The sequence below is a fragment of the Budorcas taxicolor genome, chromosome 8 (genome assembly GCF_023091745.1).
Source record: "Budorcas taxicolor isolate Tak-1 chromosome 8, Takin1.1, whole genome shotgun sequence".
In the NCBI taxonomy this organism is placed as follows: domain Eukaryota; kingdom Metazoa; phylum Chordata; class Mammalia; order Artiodactyla; family Bovidae; genus Budorcas; species Budorcas taxicolor.
The window spans coordinates 93672276-93693764 of record NC_068917.1 but is presented as its reverse complement, the minus strand read 5'-3'; the positions used below and the strand labels follow the sequence as shown (position 1 = coordinate 93693764).

Sequence of the window (21489 nt, the reverse complement as noted above, 5' to 3'; positions counted from 1 at the left end):
TAAGTTTCTAAACCCAAAGCTGTTGATCTGAATCCACTTCCATTCCCACCACCTGACCAGCCTCAAGTTCCATCAGCAGGCAGCTGCCGGCCCTATTGGTGATGAGCCATCCTGATCTGGTAGTGTTGCTCTCTGCATCAGCATTTCCCACCCACTTTTATTATGTTTTGATGTAATAATTTAAATTATTTCCAAAACATGCACTTTTAAAAATTAAGGTGCAAGTGACATGTAGCATTGTATTAGTTTCAGGTATACAATGTGATTTGATATTTGCATATTTTGCAAATTTTGTTGTTATTTTTTTAATCATAGAAAACTTTGAAACTGCCCTGTATCAGTTGTTGGGAGTCATTTCTTCCTTTCTTTGGCTGTGCTGGGTCTTCTTTGCTGTGAAGACTTTCCTCTAGTTGCAGCGAGTGGGGGCTACTCTCTAGTTGCAGTGGGCAGGCTACTTACTGAGGTGGCTTCTCTTGTGGAACACAGGCTCTAGGGCCTGCAGGCTGCAGTAATTGCAGCACATGGGCTCAGTAGCTGTAACTCCCAGGCTCTAGAGCACAGGCTCAATAGTTGTGGCACGGGAGCTTAGTTGCGCTGCAGCATGTGGGATCTTCCCAGTTCAGGGATTGAACCTGTGTCTCCTGCCTTGGCAGGCAGACTCTTTTAGCACAGAGCCACCAGGGAAGCCCTGGGATTCATTTCTGATATTCAGACAGTATTTCTGCACCTCGCTGTGCTTGACTTTGTTGTGTGTGATCTTATATAACATAAATATTCATAAAACTCTTTTTAAAAAGTCTTTGAAATACTTGTTATAGCAGTGGATTTTGACTGAGGGTGATCCTGTCCCCAGGGGACATTTTGTAATGTTTGGAAGCATTTTTGATTGTCACTCGTAGGGGAGGGGGTGCTGCTGGCATCTGGTTAGAGGCCAGGGACGCTCCCATGCATCCTGCACTCTACAATGGAGGATGCCCTCCCCTCCTGTACAGAAAAGAACTAACAGGCCCAAGATGTAAACAGTGCTGAGGAAGAGAAACTGCTTTACAGCCAATAAGTTCACTGAAGCACCATGAATTTGCACAGGTTAATCTGCAAAGTGCTAGAGAAAGCAGCAATTCTTACTTCTTTTAGTTAGCTCTTAAGCATTAATTTTTCCATAGTCCTTCTAGTTAGCACTAAGCCACTCAGTTAGTCTTTTTATTTGAGTTCAGTCTCTAAACACTGGTTCTGGGAAGGGTCCTTGGAAAAGGGTCACTTGAGTCTCATGATGAAATAACTTTCGTCTTGATAATTAGAGTAACTTGTAGAATTCTGGGTCAGGAGTCTTGTTCAGGCCTGTAATGCTCTGGTTCAGTGAGGACTGACATTCAAGGAGGACTAGACTGAGCAACCAAAAGCAGCCTCGGCACACCTTCTTGAGATGTGAGTAGTGTTTGAGCCCTGGTTATGCCTCCGACGTCAACCAAGGCTCTCAACCTCAGCATGCCTCCCTCTCCTGCATCCAGAGTCCATCCTGGTCCCTAGAGGGAAGCATCAAACATCTTTGTCTCAAAGTCTGGTGATCTGTATGTTCACAGGGTCCAGAAACTGAGGTTCCACTTATTTCCTAAGATCCATCCTGGCTTTTGCTGCCTCAGCTATATCAATTCAGTTCAGTTCAGTCGCTCAGTCGTGTCCGACTCTTTGCGACCCCATGAATCGCAGCATGGCCTCCCTGTCCATCACCAACTCCCGGAGTTCACTCAGACTCACGTCCATCGAGTCCGTGATGCCACCCAGCCATCTCATCCTCTGTTGTCCCCTTCTACTCCTGCCCCCAGTCCCTCCCAGCATCAGAGTCTTTTCCAATGAGTCAACTCTTCACATAAGGTGGCCAAAGTATTGGAGTTTCAGCTTTAGCATCATTCCTTCCAAAGAACACCCAGGGCTGATCTCCTTCAGAATGGACTTGTTGAATCTCCTTGCAGTCCAAGGGACTCTCAAGAGTCTTCTCTAATACCACAGTTCAAAAGCATCAATTCTTTGGCGCTCAGCTTTCTTTACAGTCCAACTCTCACATCCATACATGACCACTAGAAAAACCATAGCCTTGACTAGATGGACCTTTGTTGGCAAAGTAATGTCTCTGCTTTTGAATATGCTATCTAGGTTGGTCATAACTTTTCTTCCAAGGAGTAAGCGTCTTTTAATTTCATGGCTGCAGTCACCATCTGCAGTGATTTTGGAGCTGCAAAAAATAAAGTCTGACACTGTTTCCACTGTTTCCCCATCTATTTCCCATGAAATGATGGGACTAGATGTCATGATCTTCACTTTCTGAATGTTGAGCTTTAAGCCAACTTTTTCACTCTCCACTTTCACTTTCCTCTTTCACTTTCATCAAGAGGCTTTTTAGTTCTTCTTCCCTTTCTGCCATAAGGGTGGTGTCATCTGCATATCTGAGGTTATTGATATTTCTCCCAGCAATCTTGATTCCAGCTTGAGCTTCTCCCAGCCCAGCATTTCTCATGATGTACTCTGCATAGAAGTTAAATAAGCAGGGTGACAATATACAGCCTTGACGTACTCCTTTTCCTATTTGGAACCAGTCTGTTGTTCCATGTCCAGTTCTGTTGTTTCCTGACCTGCATATAGGTTTCTCAGCTATATACCTGGGTTCAAATCTGGTTCTTGTTGCTGAGTTCTAGAAATATCTCCGGAGAAGGCAATGGCACCGCACTCCAGTACTCTTGCCCTGAAACTCCCATGGATGGAGGAGCCTGGTGGGCTGCGGTCCATGGGGTCGCTAAGAGTCAGACACGACTGAGCAACTTCACTTTCACTTTTCACTTTCATGCACTGGAGAAGGAAATGGCAACCCACTCCAGTATTCTTGCCTAGAGAATCCCAGGGATGGGGGAACCTGGTGGGCTGCCGTCTATGGGGTCGCACAGAGTTGGAACGACTGAAGCGACTTAGCAGCAGCAGCAGCAGCAGCAGAAATATCTCCATCTACTTACAGGCCCATGCCATACGTTGTCTTTGACATATTTGTTTTAGGGTCTGCTCTGGACTCAGAACTAAAGTTGGGTGCCTGGGCACTGACATTCTCCTTCAAACTCTCCAGCCAAGGTCAACTTCCGTGGTCAACATATGGAGCTGGGCTAGTTCACTGGGCACCTAGTTTCCTGGAATGATCATTGTCCTGCTATGAAGTCACTGCCAACTCTAGACAATTCTCATTGGAGGGCAGCCTCTTCCTTCCCGCTTAAAATTGCATATTTGCCTTTGCAAACCCCCTATTTCCTTTTTCTACATTATTTCCCTCCATAACACAAATACTATAATATACTTAGTTTAATGCCTAGCTTCCCCCATTAGAATATAAATTCAATGAGAGGAAGTAAATCTCTATTCAGTTCACTAATATGTTCTCAACACCTTAATCAGTGTTTAGCATATGGTAGATGCCAATAATTGTTGAAGGTTAAACATATGTTGAGTCCCCTGTTTATAATTATAAACACTGAATGCAAGTAAAAATGGACTGATGCAATCAAATGGAGCTTCCTTTCAGGTAAAGTACATCTAAATGAATTTCTAAATTGAGAAGGATTTTCTAGTTCTCAAAAAGGCTGACATTAAGCTTGTCTCAGGGTATCAATTCTTACAACCATAAAACACTGTGACCTTTGAGGTTGCATTTAAAATATTCATGCTTCATTTAGATCACACTTAATTTATGGCAATTAATTAGTGTTACATGAATTAACTCTTTACCATGGTACTTTCCAGTCTGTCCCTGGCTACCTAATCCTTAGACCTGACCTAAATAAATGGTCTAAGACTTACTTGGTATTTAATTAAAGTTTTATTAGAAGTAATAACAGAGCAACTGTGTGATTCCAAATGAAAAGCCCATAATAAACAGCTTCTGGATGACAGTCTATTTTATGTGCTAATAGACAATCTAATCTTGGTATATTTGGATCAGTATTTTTCTTTAACCCCAAGGAAAGTTATTCAAGAAGGCAAATAAACCAAAAACCCTCATCAAATTCTAATATTTTTTACCCATACTTTTCAGTTTTAAATGAAAAAACTATTATTTAATAATCAATATTTACAAGATATGCTTACTCAAGTATATTTGTGAATGAAAGGGATTTAAATATGACTTCCTTCCTTTGTTTTTGTTTCTGAAAAGAGAATGTAGAGGTTTATGTCATCTTAGAACTTAAGGCTGTGTATTGTTGTTCAGTTTAATGCCTACCAAAAAAACTGGTATAGGAAGGGAAAGCAATGGAGAGGAGAAAATGAAAGGGAGAAGCCTAAATATGTGTTACTAATTTGACAACATTTGCTTTGATAAAAGGTTGGTCAAATTTGTTAGTTCCGCAAATTCCTTTTCTCCCTTCCCACGTCATGTAACACAGTGTGAGAAACTATATAGCAGTTTGGAAATGAGTATAGAAGTTGGGCTTGCCTGGTGGCTCAGAGGGTAAAGCGTCTGCCTGCAGGGCAGGAGACCTGGGTTTGATCCCTGGGTCGGGAAGATCCCCTGGTGAAGGAAATGGCAACCCACTCCAGTACTCTTGCCTGGAGAGCCCCAAGAACGGAGGGGCCTGGTGGGCTACAGTCCATGGGGTCCCAAAGAGTCGGACACGACTGAGCGACTTCGCTTTCACAGAAGTTAACTCTGAGGGTTTACAGCTAAAGCCTGGGAGACTGCTTTTTGTTTGTTGTAGTATAGTTGACTTATCATATAGCATTAGTTTTAGGTGTACAGCAATGTGTTTCAGTTACATATGTATTTTCAGGTTCTTTTCCGTTACAGGTTATTATCAGATATTGAATATAGTTCCCTGTGCTATACGGTAAATCCTTGTTGTTTACTTTATACATAGTGGTATGTATCTGTTAGTCCCAGACATTTCCTCTCTGGTAACCACAAGTTTTCTATGTCTGTGAGGGTGTTTCATCTTCCTTATAATGAGGACCCTGGAAAAAAGTTATCGCTGGATTTGGGAATCAGAGGAGTTCAATCCTTTCTGTCAGGGTCAACACAGTTAGCATTTGTCTATAGGACAAGATGGCTTAATTTGAATGTTTTTCCTTTGACTCGGCCATTGCCATTTTCTCACTTAAAATTTAATTTGGATCTGTAGGGTGGGGTGAGGGGCTGTCTGTTCAAGTCCCAGTCACACAGTCTAGAGAAGACAGGGGATCTGAGAGTCAAGGTGCCACTTTCAGATCTTCTTTCAACAGCAAACACTGTATTAAAGGACTTGACATTCTTCGAGCCTGATATATACATATCATGTTGAATCCTTTTTATTTCAGAATAAATAGGTTCCTAGTGTCATGACTTTTTCACATAGCATTATATCGTGAATTTTCCCCTTTCATTAAAAATTCATTAAAAAATACCATTTTCTGAGATTGTACCTTATAGGTAACACTATTTTTAAAAGTTATATTTTAGATATTTCTAATTTATATTATGAAAAAATGATTTTAGTCTGTAAAAATTGATTTACATTTCCAATTATTTCCTTAGGACAGATTATTTAAAATAGACTTTTGAGTTAAAAAGGTTGATTATTTTAAGGCTATTGAAATATACTGTCAAACTGCTATGCAGAAAGTGTATATGAACTTACTCTCACTAGAAATGTACTAGAACCCCAAGTTTTTTTATCATCTGTGATAGAATAAAGCATTATTTTGTTTAAAAATATTCTGCTAGTTCATTGGCCATTTTTGCAATGTGAAACTGATTGTACTTGTTAGGAAACACTATTTGTAATAGGTTCTAGAATAATTATATAAACTGCAAGAGCAAAGTCATGCCATTTCAGCTTACAGGAATAGTTATAATTTTCTAATATCAATTGCATAGTATACATTTTGCAGGCTGTTGGGCTAGAAAAAAAAGACTGGTTAATAATTTATAATAATACTTCTAATACATTTTGAGTAATACTTATTATACTTTAATTTTTTCAAAGGAAACATCTCCATTTAAAGGATCTTCATTTCAAGTAGTATGCTTTTTTTCTCTTATTAAAAAAAATCCACAGATACTACGACAAAGTTACCCATCTCAGGATAAACCCCTCCCTCTCCTATATGAAAAGTCAGAATAGACTTTTGAATTTCTCTTAGAAATTGCTTTATTTATGTACCTTAATTTTCCAGAACTAAGTTAAGAGAGGTAAAAAGTTAATTAAACAGGTGGCAAATGAATATTTAAGGATCAGTACTTACGAAAGCAATTTTAGGTAAATCTGTGATTTAACACAGTTTAGTTTTGTTCTTTACCCCTCCAGAAAAATTATGGAAAGCCTACTATATGACAGGCATTTTACAATATGCTACTGATACAAAGCAAGAAAGATACAGTCCCTCCTCTCCAAGGGATCACAAATTGCAGTAGTCCCTCTTATTCACGGGGATATATTCCAAGACCCCCAGTAGATGCCTGAAAGCATGGATAATACCAAATCCTTTATTATGTTTTTCTGATACATACATACCTAGAATAAAGTTTAATTTATAAGTTAGGTACACTAAGATATTAACAACACCTAATAACAAAATAGACCAATTGTAACAACATTTACGGTAATAAAAGGTGAATACAGTCTCTCTTTCTCAGAATATCTTACTGTACAAATGTAATGCCTTTTCTGTCTCGACTGAGTATTCACCACACGCTGTGGCGGCAGCTTTTGCAGTTTGAGCTGTGACAGAAGGACTAGCCCATGCTCCTTTTTCCTTCATAGTTTCACAAACAAAGGATCTGTCCTTACTGTTCAACCTCAGCATATGGTTCTTGTTCTTATTAAGTTGAGAACCTTTACCTTTTCGCTTAAAGTACTTTATGGCTTCTCTTTGGCATATCCAAATTGCCAGCATCATTACTCTTGCACTTTGAGGCCATTATTAAGTACAGTAAGGGTTACCTGAACATAGCCCTGCGATATGATGATAGTCAATGTGATAACCAGAGGGCCGCTAAGTGACTGATGGACAGGTGGGACCCTTTGGACAGAGGGAAGATTCATGACAGAGCAGGATGGTGCAAGATTTCAGCATACTCAGAATGGAGAGTGATTTAAAACGTAGGAATTATTTCTGGAGCCTTTTTGGACCATGGCTGACGGTGAGTAACTGAACCCATGGAAAGCAAAATCATGCCATGGAAAGCTAAAAGTAAATGATTACCATCATCTATTAAAAACTGGGTATCAAGCTCTTTATGATAGTATTTTTCATGCTCACAATACAGGTATTATTAGCCTTACACACACACTCACAGTCCTTGGGAATAGTGACTTTATCCCATTTTATATCAGCTTCTTTGTCTGCACAGTTAGAACTATAATCTACCTTAAAGGGTGTTGGGTGGATCAAGGAAATTATAAAGTGTCTAATCCAGTGTTCTATATAATAAATATTCTTTCCTCTCCTCTTTTTTTCTTGAAGTCACTCTGGTAACAAGTGACCACATTCTGGATGTCTTTGAAAGATACTCTTGTTTGGAACAAATAATAGATAGTGATGACATCACATGGATCAGGGTAAACCCAATGAGCCTACTGCAGATTCCCACAGGTGATTCTGCTGCCTGCTGCCAAGCCGCTTCAGTCATGTCCAACTCTGTGCGACCCCATAGACGGCAGCCCACAGGCTCCCCCGTCCCTGGGATTCTCCAGGCAAGAACACTGGAGTGAGTTGCCAAGCCGAAGACTATTTGAATGTTAAGGGTTGCTTCTTTTAACTTAGGTTTTCTTAGGCCTCCCACGCTACTACTTCCCTCACTCCCATGCCAATGTTAGAAGTTACTGCACAGAATTTTTAAATTTTATTAAGGTATAGTTGATTTATACTATTGTTTAATTTCTGCTGTATAGCAAAGTGACTCAGTTATACACATATATACATTCTTTTCATGTTCTTTTCCATTATGGTTTACCACAGGATATTGAATATATTATAGTTCCCTGTGCTATACAGTAGGACCTTGTTGTTTATCCATCCTATATAGAGTAGTTTCCATCTGCTAATTCCAAACTCCCAGTCTTTCCCTCCACCATCCCCACCTTGGCAACTACAAGTCTGTTTTCTATATCTGTAGGTCTATTTTTGTTTCACATGTGTTTCATTTGTCTTGTATTTCAGATTCCATTTGTAAATGATACCACATGGTGTTTGTCTTTCTCTTTCTGGCTTAGTATGATAATCTCTACATCCATCCATGTTGCTGGCATTATGTCACTCTTTTTAATGGCCAAGTAATATTCCTTTTTTTTTTTTTTTTCTGGAACTCTCTTGCTTTTTTGATGATCTAGCAGATGTTGGCAATTTGATCTCTGGTTCCTCTGCCTTTTCTAAAACCAGCTTGAACATCTGGAAGTTCATGGTTCACATATTCCTGAGGCCTGGCTTGGAGAGTTTTGAGCATTACTTTACTAGCGTGTGAGATGAGTAGAATTGTGTGATAGTTTGAGCATTCTTTGGCATTGCCTTTCTTTGGGACTGGAATGAAAACTGACCTTTTCCAGTCCTGTGGCCACCGTTGAGTTTTCCAAATTCGCTGGCATCTTGAGTGCAGCACTTTCACAGCATCATCTTTCAGGATTTGAAATAGCTAAACTGGAAGTCCATCACCTCCACTAGCTTTGTTCGTAGTGATGCTTTCTAAGGCCCAGTTGACTTCACATTCCAGGATGTCTGGCTCTAGGTGAGTGATCATACCATCGTGATTATCTTGGTCGTGAAGATCTTTTTTGTATAGTTCTTCTGTGTATTCTTGCCACCTCTTCTTAATATCTTCTGCTTCTGTTAGGTCCATACCATAGAACCACAGACTGGTTCCAAATAGGAACAGGAGTACATCAAGGCTGTATATTGTCACCCTGCTTATTTAACTTATATGCAGAGTACATCATGAGAAATGCTGGGCTGGAAAAAGCTCAAGCTGGAATCAAGATTGCCGGGAGAAATATCAATAACCTCAGATATGCAAATGATACCACACTTATGGCAGAAAGTGAAGAGGAACTAAAAAGCCTCTTGATGAAAGTGAAAGAGGAGAGTGAAAAAGTTGGCTTAAAGCTCAACATTCAGAAAACGAAGATCATGGCATCTGGTCCCATCACTTCATGGGAAATAGATGGGGAAACAATGTCAGACTTTATTTTTCTGGGCTCCAAAATCACTGCAGATGGTGATTGCAGCCATGAAATTAAAAGACACTTACTCCTTGGAAGGAAAGTTATGACCAACCTAGTAGCATATTGAAAAGCAGAGACATTACTTTGCCAACAAAGGTCTGTCTAGTCAAGGCTATGGTTTTTCCAGTAGTCATGTATGGATGTGAGAGTTGGACTGTGAAGAAAGCTGAGTGCTGAAGAATTGATGCTTTTGAACTGTGGTGTTGGAGAAGATTCTTGAGAGTCCCTTGGACTGCAAGGAGATCCAACCAGTCCATTCTGAAGGAGATCAGCCCTGGGTATTCTTTGGAAGGAATGATGCTAAAGCTGAAACTCCAGTACTTTGGCCATCTAATGCAAAGAGTTGACTCACTGGAAAAGCCTCTGATGCTGGGAGGGATTGGGGGCAGGAGGAGAAGGGGATGATGGAGGATGAGATGGCTGGATGGCATCACCAACTCAATGGACATGAGTTTGAATAAACCCTGGGAGTCGGTGATGGACAGGGAGGCCTGGCGTGCTGCAGTCCATGGGGTTGCCAAGAGTCGGACACGACTGAGCGACTCAACTGGACTGAATATTCCATTGTGTATATCTGTACCACATCATCTTTATCCATTGCTCTGTTGATGGACATTTAGGTTGATTTCATGTCTTGGCTATCATATTAATAAATAGTGCTGCAGTGAACATGGGAGTGCATGAATTTACCACACATTTGATTGTGCTGTGATCCTTTGCTCATGACTTGAGGAAATACAACCGTTTCTTCATTAGGAAGGAAAGGACTAAGAGTAATCAAAGGAGTTGAAATCATGTATCTTCTGGACTTCACTCTCAGCTGTCAGTTCTCTATGTTCTAAATGATATCATGACTTGTGTTAATACCATGTTGATGCGTTCAGAGTTTTATCTTCTCTCCCACAAGCACTTGACCAGTAGATAATTTGCAGGATCTCCTTAGAACACTAATAATTGTTTACTGAGTACTCACTGTGTAGGAACTCTGTGAGATCTATATTCCCACATTTACCCATATACACATTCATTCCTATATCTGTGATCATTATCCATATCCCCTCAGCATTTTTATAAAAGTCCTAGAAGGAGGAATATAGAAAGTGTCTTAATTATTCCTTATCATAAACACTAGTAAAACTCTTTGTTTCCCAACTTTGGAAAGGTATGATTTTCAAGAACCTGATGGATGTGATTTCCCATACTTTAAAAAATTCCCTGCATAACAGAATTACTAGGTAGGAAACTTTTTTTTTTTCCAGGAAATTTGATTATTTCTAAGTTCATTTTATTGATGTTCCCTGATAGCCCACTCCCTTGCCTGACTCAGCTAAAGGGTATTTGGCAATATCCAGTCAATATTAAAATATATGTCTTGAGGAAATCTCAGATATAGTGTAGGAAAAAAGTTGAAATTTTTTGTTAGACACATTAGTAAGTATTGCTTCACTTTAAGGATGAAAAAATTGAGTTGGCACCACGGTCAGGCACAATTTCTGCACTTCTAGAAAAACTCTAAAACAACCCTTGCTTTTAAAGTTGGTGCTTCCATAGCTTAGGTTATGTTTATCAAGTATGTTCATCTTTAGTAAGTTTTACCTAAAAGTGAGGGCTTATACAACATGCCCTTGTACTCACCTATGAATCTTATGATCCTTCGGAGTAAGGGGTTCAGGTAACAGCATTCTCCAGTCAGAATTGTTTTCTCCTGGGCAATCAGAGATTCTCTGGTTGACTTTATGAAATACATGGATATCTCACCAATAAAAATCTGGAGAAGGAATGTTAAAAAATTATCAAGTTGGAGAGCTTTCTGATATACCATTGGCTTAAAAAAACTGAAAACTTCTGAGGCTTCACAATTATATTAAAAAACTATGTTGGAGAGATGGAGAGTTAAATAGCACTTTGCAGTCAACTCTTTAAAAGAATTAGAGAAAGCAATAATTGATAATTTCAGGTAGATTTCAGGTATAATATTAAATTCTAAAGTCATATAAAACATAAGTTGAAATAATAAATTGAATAAGAGAATCAATGAACAAGCTCACTCAAGCTGGTCTTGAATATTTTAAACTGAATGTGTGTATTACAGTGATGAGGAATGACTGGGATAGCCAATGTGCCCAGCAGGGCATTATATGCACACATCACAATAAACTGTTATTTCATTATGTGGCAATAACAATGGAAACAGGGACAGACTTTATTTTGGGGGGCTCCAAAATCACTGCAGATGGTGACTGCTGCCATGAAATTAAAAGACACTTACTCCATGGAAGAAAAGTTATGATCAACCTAGACAACATATTAAAAAGCAGAGACATTACTTTGCCAGCAAAGGTCTGTCTAGTCAAGGCTATGGTTTTTCCAGTAGTCATGTATGGATGTGAGAGCTGGACTATAATGAAAGCTGAGCGTGATGCTTTTGTACTGTGGTGTTGGAGAAGAATCTTGAGAATCCCTTGGACTGCAAGGAGATCCAACCAGTCCATCCTAAAGGGAATCAGTCCTGAATATTCATTGGAAGGATTGATGTTGAAGCTGAAGCTCCAATACTTTGGCCACCTGATGCAAAGAGCTGACTCATTGAAAAAGGTCCTGATGCTGGGAAAGATTGAAGGCAGGAGGAGAAGGGGATGACAGAGGATGAGATGGTTGGATGGCATCACCAACTCAATGGACATGAGTTTGAATAAACCCTGGGAGTTGGTTAATAACAGGGAGGCCTGGCGTGCTGCAGTCCATGGGGTTGCAAAGAGTCGGACACGACTGAGTGACTGAACTGAACTATGTGGCAATACTACCCTTATTTACATGACAAATCTTATTTGAGCATGTTTGCCTGAGTGACATCTCCTACTCTAAATTAGTTGACTCACACTTTTGCTATGCGTATGCTTTTTAGATAAGCTTCATCAATGTTTTAAGGCTTTCTATGCCTTATATTCCTTTCATTATAGAATATCTATTTAGATGGATAAAAATACCAACATAATGAATGGCCCATGAATGGAGGAAGTTAAGTGATAGAATTGTAAAGTTGGAATCATCTACAGATGTTTCCCCCTTCATCTGAGAGACACTCAACTCTTAGGGATTTGGCCACACAGTGTCTGAAGCAACTCTAGCAGGTGGTCTATAAGTAGACACTGTTATCCTATTGTACAGATAAGACACCTGAGGCATGGAGGGGTGAAATAATTTGTCCAAGTTCATCACAAGTCTTAGCTCTGAAGCCAGGAAACCTGTCTCTAGAGTTCTTTCTCTTAAATGCTACACTTTTACTCAGTAGTGATCCAATAAAATACTTGTTGAATTCGTATTTAATATTGACAACACAGAAAACAAAACAAATGCAATATGCTTTAAACACTGAAAACTTTAGATGATATTAAAGTACAAGATAGATTGGTGTAGTAGAAGTAGAACTATGGCCAAGTCAGAATGGGATGAAAAGTTGGCCGGAATAGACTGAGTTCAGGGTCAGACAGGCAAACGATGGGACAGCATGGACCACCTTGGCAGGCGCTGTCTGCATATGTCTAGGAATATTTTGTGACATCCTTTGGAATTAATGCATTAACGCTCCTTCAGGTAAAAATATTTGAGTAGCTTTAAGAACTCAGCTTTCCCTTTTTTTCTCGTTAGACTTCTCTCTCTCAAAATGAGGTGCCACAAGGCTTTGTTTGTCCCCACTGGAATGATGGCACTGCATTACTGTTCTTTATCTCAGTGAACAGATGGGGATAAATTCATGCATGGTCGGGTAATGAAACAGCATTTCCTTGAGGGTGCATTCTCTACTCCCAGAGCCTAGCTTAAGCGTTCTTGTTGTATATGAATCTCTTACCTCATGTTTTCCTTTCTATTCCTATCACAATGAATACACACTATCATTGTTATTCCTTGTTATAGGATGTCCTGCCTGTCTTCTGGTTATATCCCTAGGGCCTAGCCCAGTGTAAGGCACATAGCAGTTATTCAGTGTTAAATGAATTAAGCATATCAGATTGATGAAGGTTTTTTGGAATACAGGTTTAATGAGGGAGACTATAAGGAAGGAAAAATAATTTTTAGCATTTATCCTTCCAGACTCAGTGAAAATGTCATGACTCTCCCCAAACCTTTGCCAGGTCCCCTCAGGAAAAGGGAGACCCTGTCTTATCATTGTTCCCACAACATATTATACAGATCTCTATCCTGACATCTGGAGCTTCCCAGGAGGTTCAGTGGTAGAGAATCCTCCTGCCAACGCAGGAGACACAGGTTCGATCCTTGGGCTGGGAAGATCCCCTGGAGGAGGAAACGGCAAAACCCACTCCAGGATTCCTGTTGGGAAAACTCCATGGACAGAGGAGCCTGGTGGCTACAGTCCATGGGGTCACAAAGAGCTGGACACAACTGAGTGAGTGAGCACACACACTCATATAAGAGACAGCAGAGCAAAAGAATGTGAGTGAAAATCTACACATATTCTTGTTTTTTAAGAAAATGCACATATATATGTACACAGGCATGCACACATACAAATCTAAACAAAATCACTCCAAGGTGCACCGTACAAAACTTGCCATGTGTAAGGGTATGGGGCTCAAATAATCCATAAGTAAAATGTCCTAAGACTCTTGTGTCAGCAGGGATAAGCAGTATACAGATTGATACTATTGGTCAACAATATTCAAATCAGAGTTGAGATATGAAATATAAAAAAAAAATCAGAACTAGAATATATACTCACTTATATAGTTACTGATGGAGAAGGAAATGGCAACCCACTCCAGTATTCTTGCCTGGAGAATCCTGTGAATGGAGGACCCTGGTGGGCTGCCGTCTATGGGGTCGCACAGAGTAGGACACGGCTGAAGCAACTTAGCATGCATGCATAGTTACTGATATAGTACTTTGAGTATATTAAGCAATACTGTTTACGTAAAGAAGGAAGGAAGGAAGGGGGTCATTTTACAAGTTAAAGGTAGGACAGCAGTCCTGATTTTCAGTTCAGACTGTGATGGACATAAAGGTTGCTGATGGAACAATCCAGCTCTCAGGTCCCAGTGAATGAGCTGCATGGATGTTCATTTCACTGATTGCACACAGCGTACTGTTTCTCCATCCACTGGGTCCTATAGTCTCATACAGGCCTGATTCTGCTTGGAGAGAGAGGCGGGCGAGATTCTGCTTCCCTGCCAGGCCACCAGCCCATGTTGGAAGCCACCTCTCACACTGGCAGACTTATGACTCTGGTTCTGGCACTGACTGGGTTCCTCCATCTGTCTGTTTGCCATGCACACTCTGTCTCCATCCACCACTCTGTTCAGAGGGCAGCTGGGACATGTGGGACTCTCCATGTGTTCAGCCCTGGCTGCCTTGCCTATTACAGCCTTTCAGATTGTTGACTAACAAGCATGCTATCACTCATAGCAAATGAGAATACCCTCCGGTGAGAAATGATCAAGGCCAAACTCTAGCCCTGGCCATGAACAAGCAAGTGAATTCCATTGGTGCATCTCTCGTTCCCCACAGCTATGCCGCCTACTATCACAAGTGACCAAAAACTTTTAGATAACAATACATATACTTTTAGTGAGTAACTCCTTTTTAAAAATTTTAATTAGAGGATAATTACTTTACAATGTTGTGATGGTTTCTTCCATACATCAACATAAATCAGCCTTAGGTATACATATGTCCCCGCCTCCTTGATTCCCCTTCCTGCCTCCCTCCCCATCCCACCGCTCTAGATTGTCACAGCACTGGCTTTGGGTTCCCTGCATCGTACAGCAAATTCCCACCGACTATTTATTTTACACATGGTAATGTATATGTTTCAAGGCTATTCTCTCAAATCATCCCACCCTCTCCTTCCCGCACTACGTCCAAAATTCTGTTCTTTGTGTCTATATCTCCTCTGATACCCTGCAAATAGGATTATCAGTACTATCTTTCTAGATTCTATATATATGTGTTAATATATATTTATCTTTCTCTTTCTGACTGACTTCATAGTAACTCTTGATAAACTTGCCTTTGAAATATGGAAGCCCAAATTTCAAATAAATAACCCTGGAATATAATACATTAGTTTGGTGAAATCTTTCAGAATTCATGTCTTTACAATGTTTTAAGGAGATCTGATAAGTCATCAGTGATATAAATGGAAAATATTTAGAAGATAGTGTTTTAGATTGCAAAATATAAAGTCTGCAGAAAAAGTCACCGGAAGACATCATTTCGTGTTGTAAGGGGGATCCACTGCATGTTCTGTGTGGCTGTTATCACAAAAGGCTTCTAGAGATCCTGGAATATAGGTTTGGGGTTCATGTATATGCTACTGTAGCTCTGATACTTGGCATATCAAAGTCATTGCTGTTTCTTTTTTTGTTTATGATTTTATTTTTTTTAAAATTAGTTTATTTATTTTAGTTGGAGGCTAATTACTTTACAATATTGTGGTGGTTTTTGCCATACATTGACATGACTCAGCCACGGGTGTACATGTATCCACCCATCCTGAACCCCGCCCCCCCAACTCCCTTCCCACCCTCTCCTTCTCCCACATAGTCCTGTTTCTTGAATGTAGGCTCTGGAGTTGAAATCTCTGTTCCTTCCCTTCTTGAGGGGTGACTTTGGGCAGATAACTGAACCTTCCCAAGCTTTTTTTTTTTTCCCTCCATGATTTTAAACATGAGGGTAATAATTATATCAGAAAATTATTGATTATTAGAAATGTATATAAAAGCATCTAGAGAAGCTCAAGGAGTATTTGTTGCTTTCACTTACTGGTTGGTCTAGGCAATAATGTGTGCTGAAATTGACTAAAAACTGTCCTGGATTAAGGAAACATGGTGTGATTCAAGCTCTGCCCTGCCCCTCGCCAGGTGTCCAGTCTTGGACCACTTGGCTGACCTCTCTGGTTCCTTATCTGTCAATCTCTCATCTGTTAGACTACAGCGGCCCCTAACCTTTTTTTTTTTTTTTTAACACCAAGGAACAGTTTCATGGAAGACAATTTTTCCATGGACTGGGGAGGGGGAACGGTTTCAGGATGATTCAAATGCATTGTATTTATCGTGTGCCTTATTTCTATTATTATTATACCAGCTCCAACTCAGATCATTAGACATGCAATCCTGGAGCTTGGGGAACTCTGTAGGAGACCTTTAAGTTGCTCTTCCAGTTCCAAGATCTTTGTTTTTATGATAGAAACTGACAAGATAGTGCTGATTAAGGGAACTGATATCACATAATTGGGCTTCAGTCTCTCTTCTGTTGGTTAAGCTCTCCAGGGCCAGCATGGTTTCTTATAGTGATTCTCCCTCCAGCCTTCATTCACTTTTCAAACCCCACAGGGCTTTGCCCTCATGAAATAATCTTCCCTTGGAGCAAAGTGGACACAGCCTCCTCCAGAGTCATCACACTGCCTGAGACCTGTCACCTGTGTCTCTAAAGGACAGCAGAGGCTGCCAGCCCCTCTCTGGGTGTGCATGTAGCATGCTCTGAAGAAGAGAAGAGGGTTCTCTGCACACTTCTCAATAAGTGTCTAAGTAGCTGCAGATCTGTCAGTCCCAGGGAGTTGTAGATGCTTCCAGTATCCTCCTTGGGAGCCTTCTTTACTCATGAGCATTTCTGAGAAAGGCAGGCATGGTTTTTGCTGTGTGTGTTGTGTGTTCACACGTGTTAGTCACTCAGTTGTGTCTGACTCTTTGTGACCCCATGGACTGATAGATCACCAGCTTCCTCTGTCCATGAGATTGTCCAGGCAAGAATACTGGAGTGGGTTGCCATGCCCTTCTCCAGAGGATCTTCCAGGCCAAGGGATCAAACCTGGGTCTCCTGCATTGCAGGCAGATTCTTTACTGTCTGAGGCCCAGGGTTTTTCGTGTAGATTTTGTTTAAAAGTGACCCAGGGGATTTTAAGCATACTGACCATGCTGCCCAGCATCTTTATGCTCTGTTTAATCTTTCCTGATGAGTACCAGTGACACCTCAGATCTGCAGAGAGGATTCTAGTCCTCTAGGCTGCTGAGCTACACTTGGTTCAAGACCTCTTGATGTCTGCTTTATCACACTTGAGTGTAAATAAAGGAATTCAGCTGTAGACTTTTCTATGCCTTTCCAAGCTGAAGGCTTCGATAGAATCAAGGCCATTTGGATGATGGCTTTGGAAATGATACAGCAACTCAGATAATAAGTGTTTTGTGGATTGGAGAGTCATCATTACTGCTTCCCATGTGGCTCAGCTGGTAAAGAATCCATCTGTAATGTGGGAGACCTGGGTTCGATCCCTGGGTTGGGAAGATTCCCCTGGAGAAAGAAATGGCTACCCACTTCAGTATTCCAGCCTAGAGAATTCCATGGACTGTATAGTCCCTGGGGTTGCAATGAGTCAGACACGACCGAGTGCCTTTCCTTGTCACTTTTCACTTACTGGTCTTAATCCAGGGGCACCACCTACCCATGCAGAAGGCTCTGAAATCGACACTTGCTATGAAGTGAGGCACCAGGGTGGCATACTACCTTGCCAAGGCAGGGTGTTCTCTTGAACTTTTTTTTCCCCCTTTCTGAACAGAGGATATAAGAGAAATGGGAATTTAAAATGAGTTAGCTAAAATACTGCTCTCAGTAAAAAATAAAATGCTTTGTGGTCACCAAGTAACTCATCATCACATAATTTTAGGCAAATGATAGTCTTTTCAAGAAACAAATAATCAAAACTCCTAACACAATCATCTAATCATCAGTCATTAAAAGAGGCATTGTAAAGGTGGTAAGGAACATCTCAAAGGTATAAGGACCTCTCACTCTCAGATGATGTTGGGTGAAAAACAGTCTGGAAAGGAATTTGGAGCATTCATCCATCACATGGATAGTAAATAGGGAAATGGATATTCTTCTTCAAGGTTTTGAAAAAATCTGCAGCAGTTAATGAGGATATTTATAATGCTTTCCCGGGGTGGGGGAGGGAATGTACATTGTAATGACTAAGTACATTTGCAATAAAGAAAATGTACTCATGGTAAAGATAAACAAATATAGGGACTTCCCTGGTGGTTTAGACTCCACGTGTCCACTGCAAGGAGCATGGGTTCGATCCCTGGTCAGGGAACTAGGATCCCACATGTTGCATGGTTTGGCCAAAATAAAAGGAAAAAACAGCACTGGCTTCTTATTTTTAAACAAAGGAAATCATGTGATAATGTACAAAAGGGAAAAGATGTGAATGATGAAGTGTTAAAAGGGGTTTCAATAGCTGAGGCTGTTCAGAGCCGGGAAGAGGCAGATGACAAGGCACTCAGGCGCCGACACTGTCTCCTCTGCTGCCGCAGCTGCGGTCCTCATCAGCCAGGCAACAGATGTGCCTGTAACCAGGGCCCGCTCTCTGATCCACGCTGTGCTTTGAGCTTTTGTATTCACTCCCAGAGCTTCTGGCCTAGAAACCCCCCAAATGAAGAGTCACAGTTTCCTCCAGATTGGGCCTTTCTATCAAACCATGCTTGTCTCTTCCTTTCCTAGGAAATTCTCGCAGAGTCTTATGCATGTATGCTCACGTGTACACTTGCGTGCAGACCATGAGCTGTGTCGATTCTCCTGGGCTGGGCGTCAAACATTCTGCTGTTTCAATTTTAAGTACTCCTGTCACTTTGTTGTGAGGCCAATAAAGGTTTACTAGCTATTTTCTCATGCCCTGTGGTGCTGGGGCTGAGATACAATACGGGTAAATCAGATTCTCCACCGAGTTAAATCCTCTTATCCAAAAAGGCTCTCTGCCTTTGAGTCTGTGAGTTTATTCAGGGGGCCTGAGGCAGTTGTGAGCCAGGGTTTCCACGTTGGTCAGAATGCACCCTGCAGATTTCCTGGAAGCCTGGGCCAACACTTTTGGCTAAATGGTTCTGGACACAATAAATACTCCAAGCTCTAACCTTTCCTAAGTCCCTGCACGGTTGCTCCCATGTGGCCTTGCCTCCACATGATACTGATCCTTTCTGACAGCGAAGCACAAAAGGAGAAATAGGAAGTGACAGATTAAACCCGCAGCAGAGTCCTTTCCCTCATGCCTTCTCTTGTGCATCCCTGCAATTAGTGCCCATCCTCAGAGACACACGGCAGTGTAGGGCGTTAGTTGTTCTCTAGCACATCAACCACAGGATACACAGAACACCAAGGCTAAGTCCAGGCTGAGGTGCCTTCTTAGAGAACTGCCATCAGTGTGTGTCACATGTCACCCCTGAGGAGTCCTGCCTTCTTTTCTTGTTGTTATTGTTGTTTAGTCTCTAAGTCATGTCCGACTCTTTTGTGATCCCATCAACTGTGGCCCACCAGGTCCAGCATTCCCCAAGCAAGAATACTCTGGAGTGGGTTGTCCTTTCCTCCTCCAGGGGATCTTCTCAACCTAGGGTCTGAACCCATGTCTCCTGCATTGGCAGGAGGACTCTTTACCACTGAGTCACCAGAGTAGCCCTGCCTTCTTTCTACTCCAGGGAAAATAGGAAATGGGCTTAAAAAGGACAAAACACACACACACACACACACACCCCATTCTGTGTAATCCTGGGCCAGGCACAAATTAAACTCCAGAAAGTTTAATTTGTGAGTCTAAGAGAGACTAAGGAGTTGGGAATCTGACATTTGGAGCCTTCCAATTATGAGGTTCAGCTCTTAAGGAATATTAGAACCAGAAAGGTCTTGGAGATCATTTAGCCCCAGCCTACCTTTACAGATGAGAAATGCAACCCACAGAGGGAACGTGCCTTATCGGAGGTCACACAATTACTGGGGTGGAAAGCCATAACTGACAACCCTCCTTCTCTTGACAGAGCAGACCTGAGACAGGGTGACGCTGCAGCATGAGGATGAAGGATGCACACCCAGAGGGTAGGGTGTGCTGAGTTCGGCACTTGGGATCTGTGTTCAGGTGGCCTGATACAGACTGCTCTTGGATATGCCGTACCTCTCCAAGAGGGACAGAAGTGAATACGGCTCCCTGCTCCCAGGAGATGTCCCTGAGCATCAGGAGAGGTCCACTCTCTGTCCTGCAGCTGCTCACTTATTTTCAGGTTTTGGGGGAAGATGAAGCACCACAGCAGGGTTTCAAGGCCACTGGACTCTGTGCCATTAACCCATCAGCTGTAATCAGTGCTGGGTCCTAGCAAATGCTCCTCATTTGAGAGGAAAATAAAAATAGAACCAAATGTGTGGGTTACTGTCCAGTCACATAGAGAACTAGCTGCAAGCTTCAGCAAATCATTTAACGTAGCTAACTCACAAATAAAGTAGCTAATGACTGTCTTGCTGAATGAGCTCACAGACTCAGAGTCAAAAATGAAGGAAATTGGACCACACACTTTCTCTATGCTCTTTGAGATATCTCTTTTCTATTTCTCTGGGATGCTATGAGGATAAATTAGGCAAGGACTGCAGAATACAAGAAAATTAAAAGAAGTTATCCCTGCCATCTTCATTTATGGAATATTCCTCAGCACATATCTTTGAAGGCCCTTCCTCCTTATTGGTCACACTTTTCTCCCCAAGAAGAAAAGGAGTGGAATGTCCAAATCAGAGTTCCATACTTGAAAACTAGAGTAGAACTCTAGATCCTTAAAATTCAGTTCCCTGTCCAGTGGCCATACTACCCTGGCTTCCCATCATGGCATTTGACCCCATGTCAGTTCATATCATTTGGGGAAAAAAGGAGTATATATGATCAAAATTCATAGTGTGAGAAGAATTTCTGCTGAAAATCTTAGAATGAAATCTATCATCTTTGCCAGAGAGGAAAATTCCTCATAAAGTTCTGTTTTATTTTTGTTTTTTTTTTTTTTTTTTTGGTCATATGTGTTTTTATTAGAATTGCTGTTTAAATCTTACTAAAGATTGGTCATTTCATAATTACGCCAGAAGGATCAGAATATTTTAAAAATATCTTTCAGTTTGAAAATACTGCATTGATATAGAATTTAATTGTATAACAGAAGAAAAAAAAATAACTGTTCCATTAGCACTCAGAGATAATAGCTGTACGTTTTAGTTTATTTCTTGCCAGTTTTTTTTATGTATAATTATAAATTGGGGATTATACTTGTAACACACATGTGGTGTCTTCTTAGGGTCTATTAAATATTCAGAGCCACAGACAACCATATGTCTCATTTGGCACTGGTCCACTTGGGAGGAGCTAATGGCTTGCCAACAGGGCAGCATCACTTGCTCCTCTTCAGCTAGTTTCCTTGCAGTGATCCAGGGCACCTCAGGTGCAAGGAGATCAAAG

The 21489-nt window shown here is 41.0% G+C and overlaps 1 protein-coding gene across 1 annotated transcript in view; it reads right to left on the bottom strand.

Annotated features, from left to right (window-relative positions):
• The window catches only part of PLPPR1 (phospholipid phosphatase related 1), a 164378-nt gene that overhangs the window by 27174 nt on the left and 115715 nt on the right, over positions 1 to 21489 (bottom strand). Inside the window, exon 4 of the mRNA XM_052644631.1 lies at positions 10860 to 10992. Coding sequence (XP_052500591.1) covers positions 10860 to 10992 — 133 coding nt within the window. The remainder of the gene's footprint in view (positions 1 to 10859; positions 10993 to 21489) is intronic.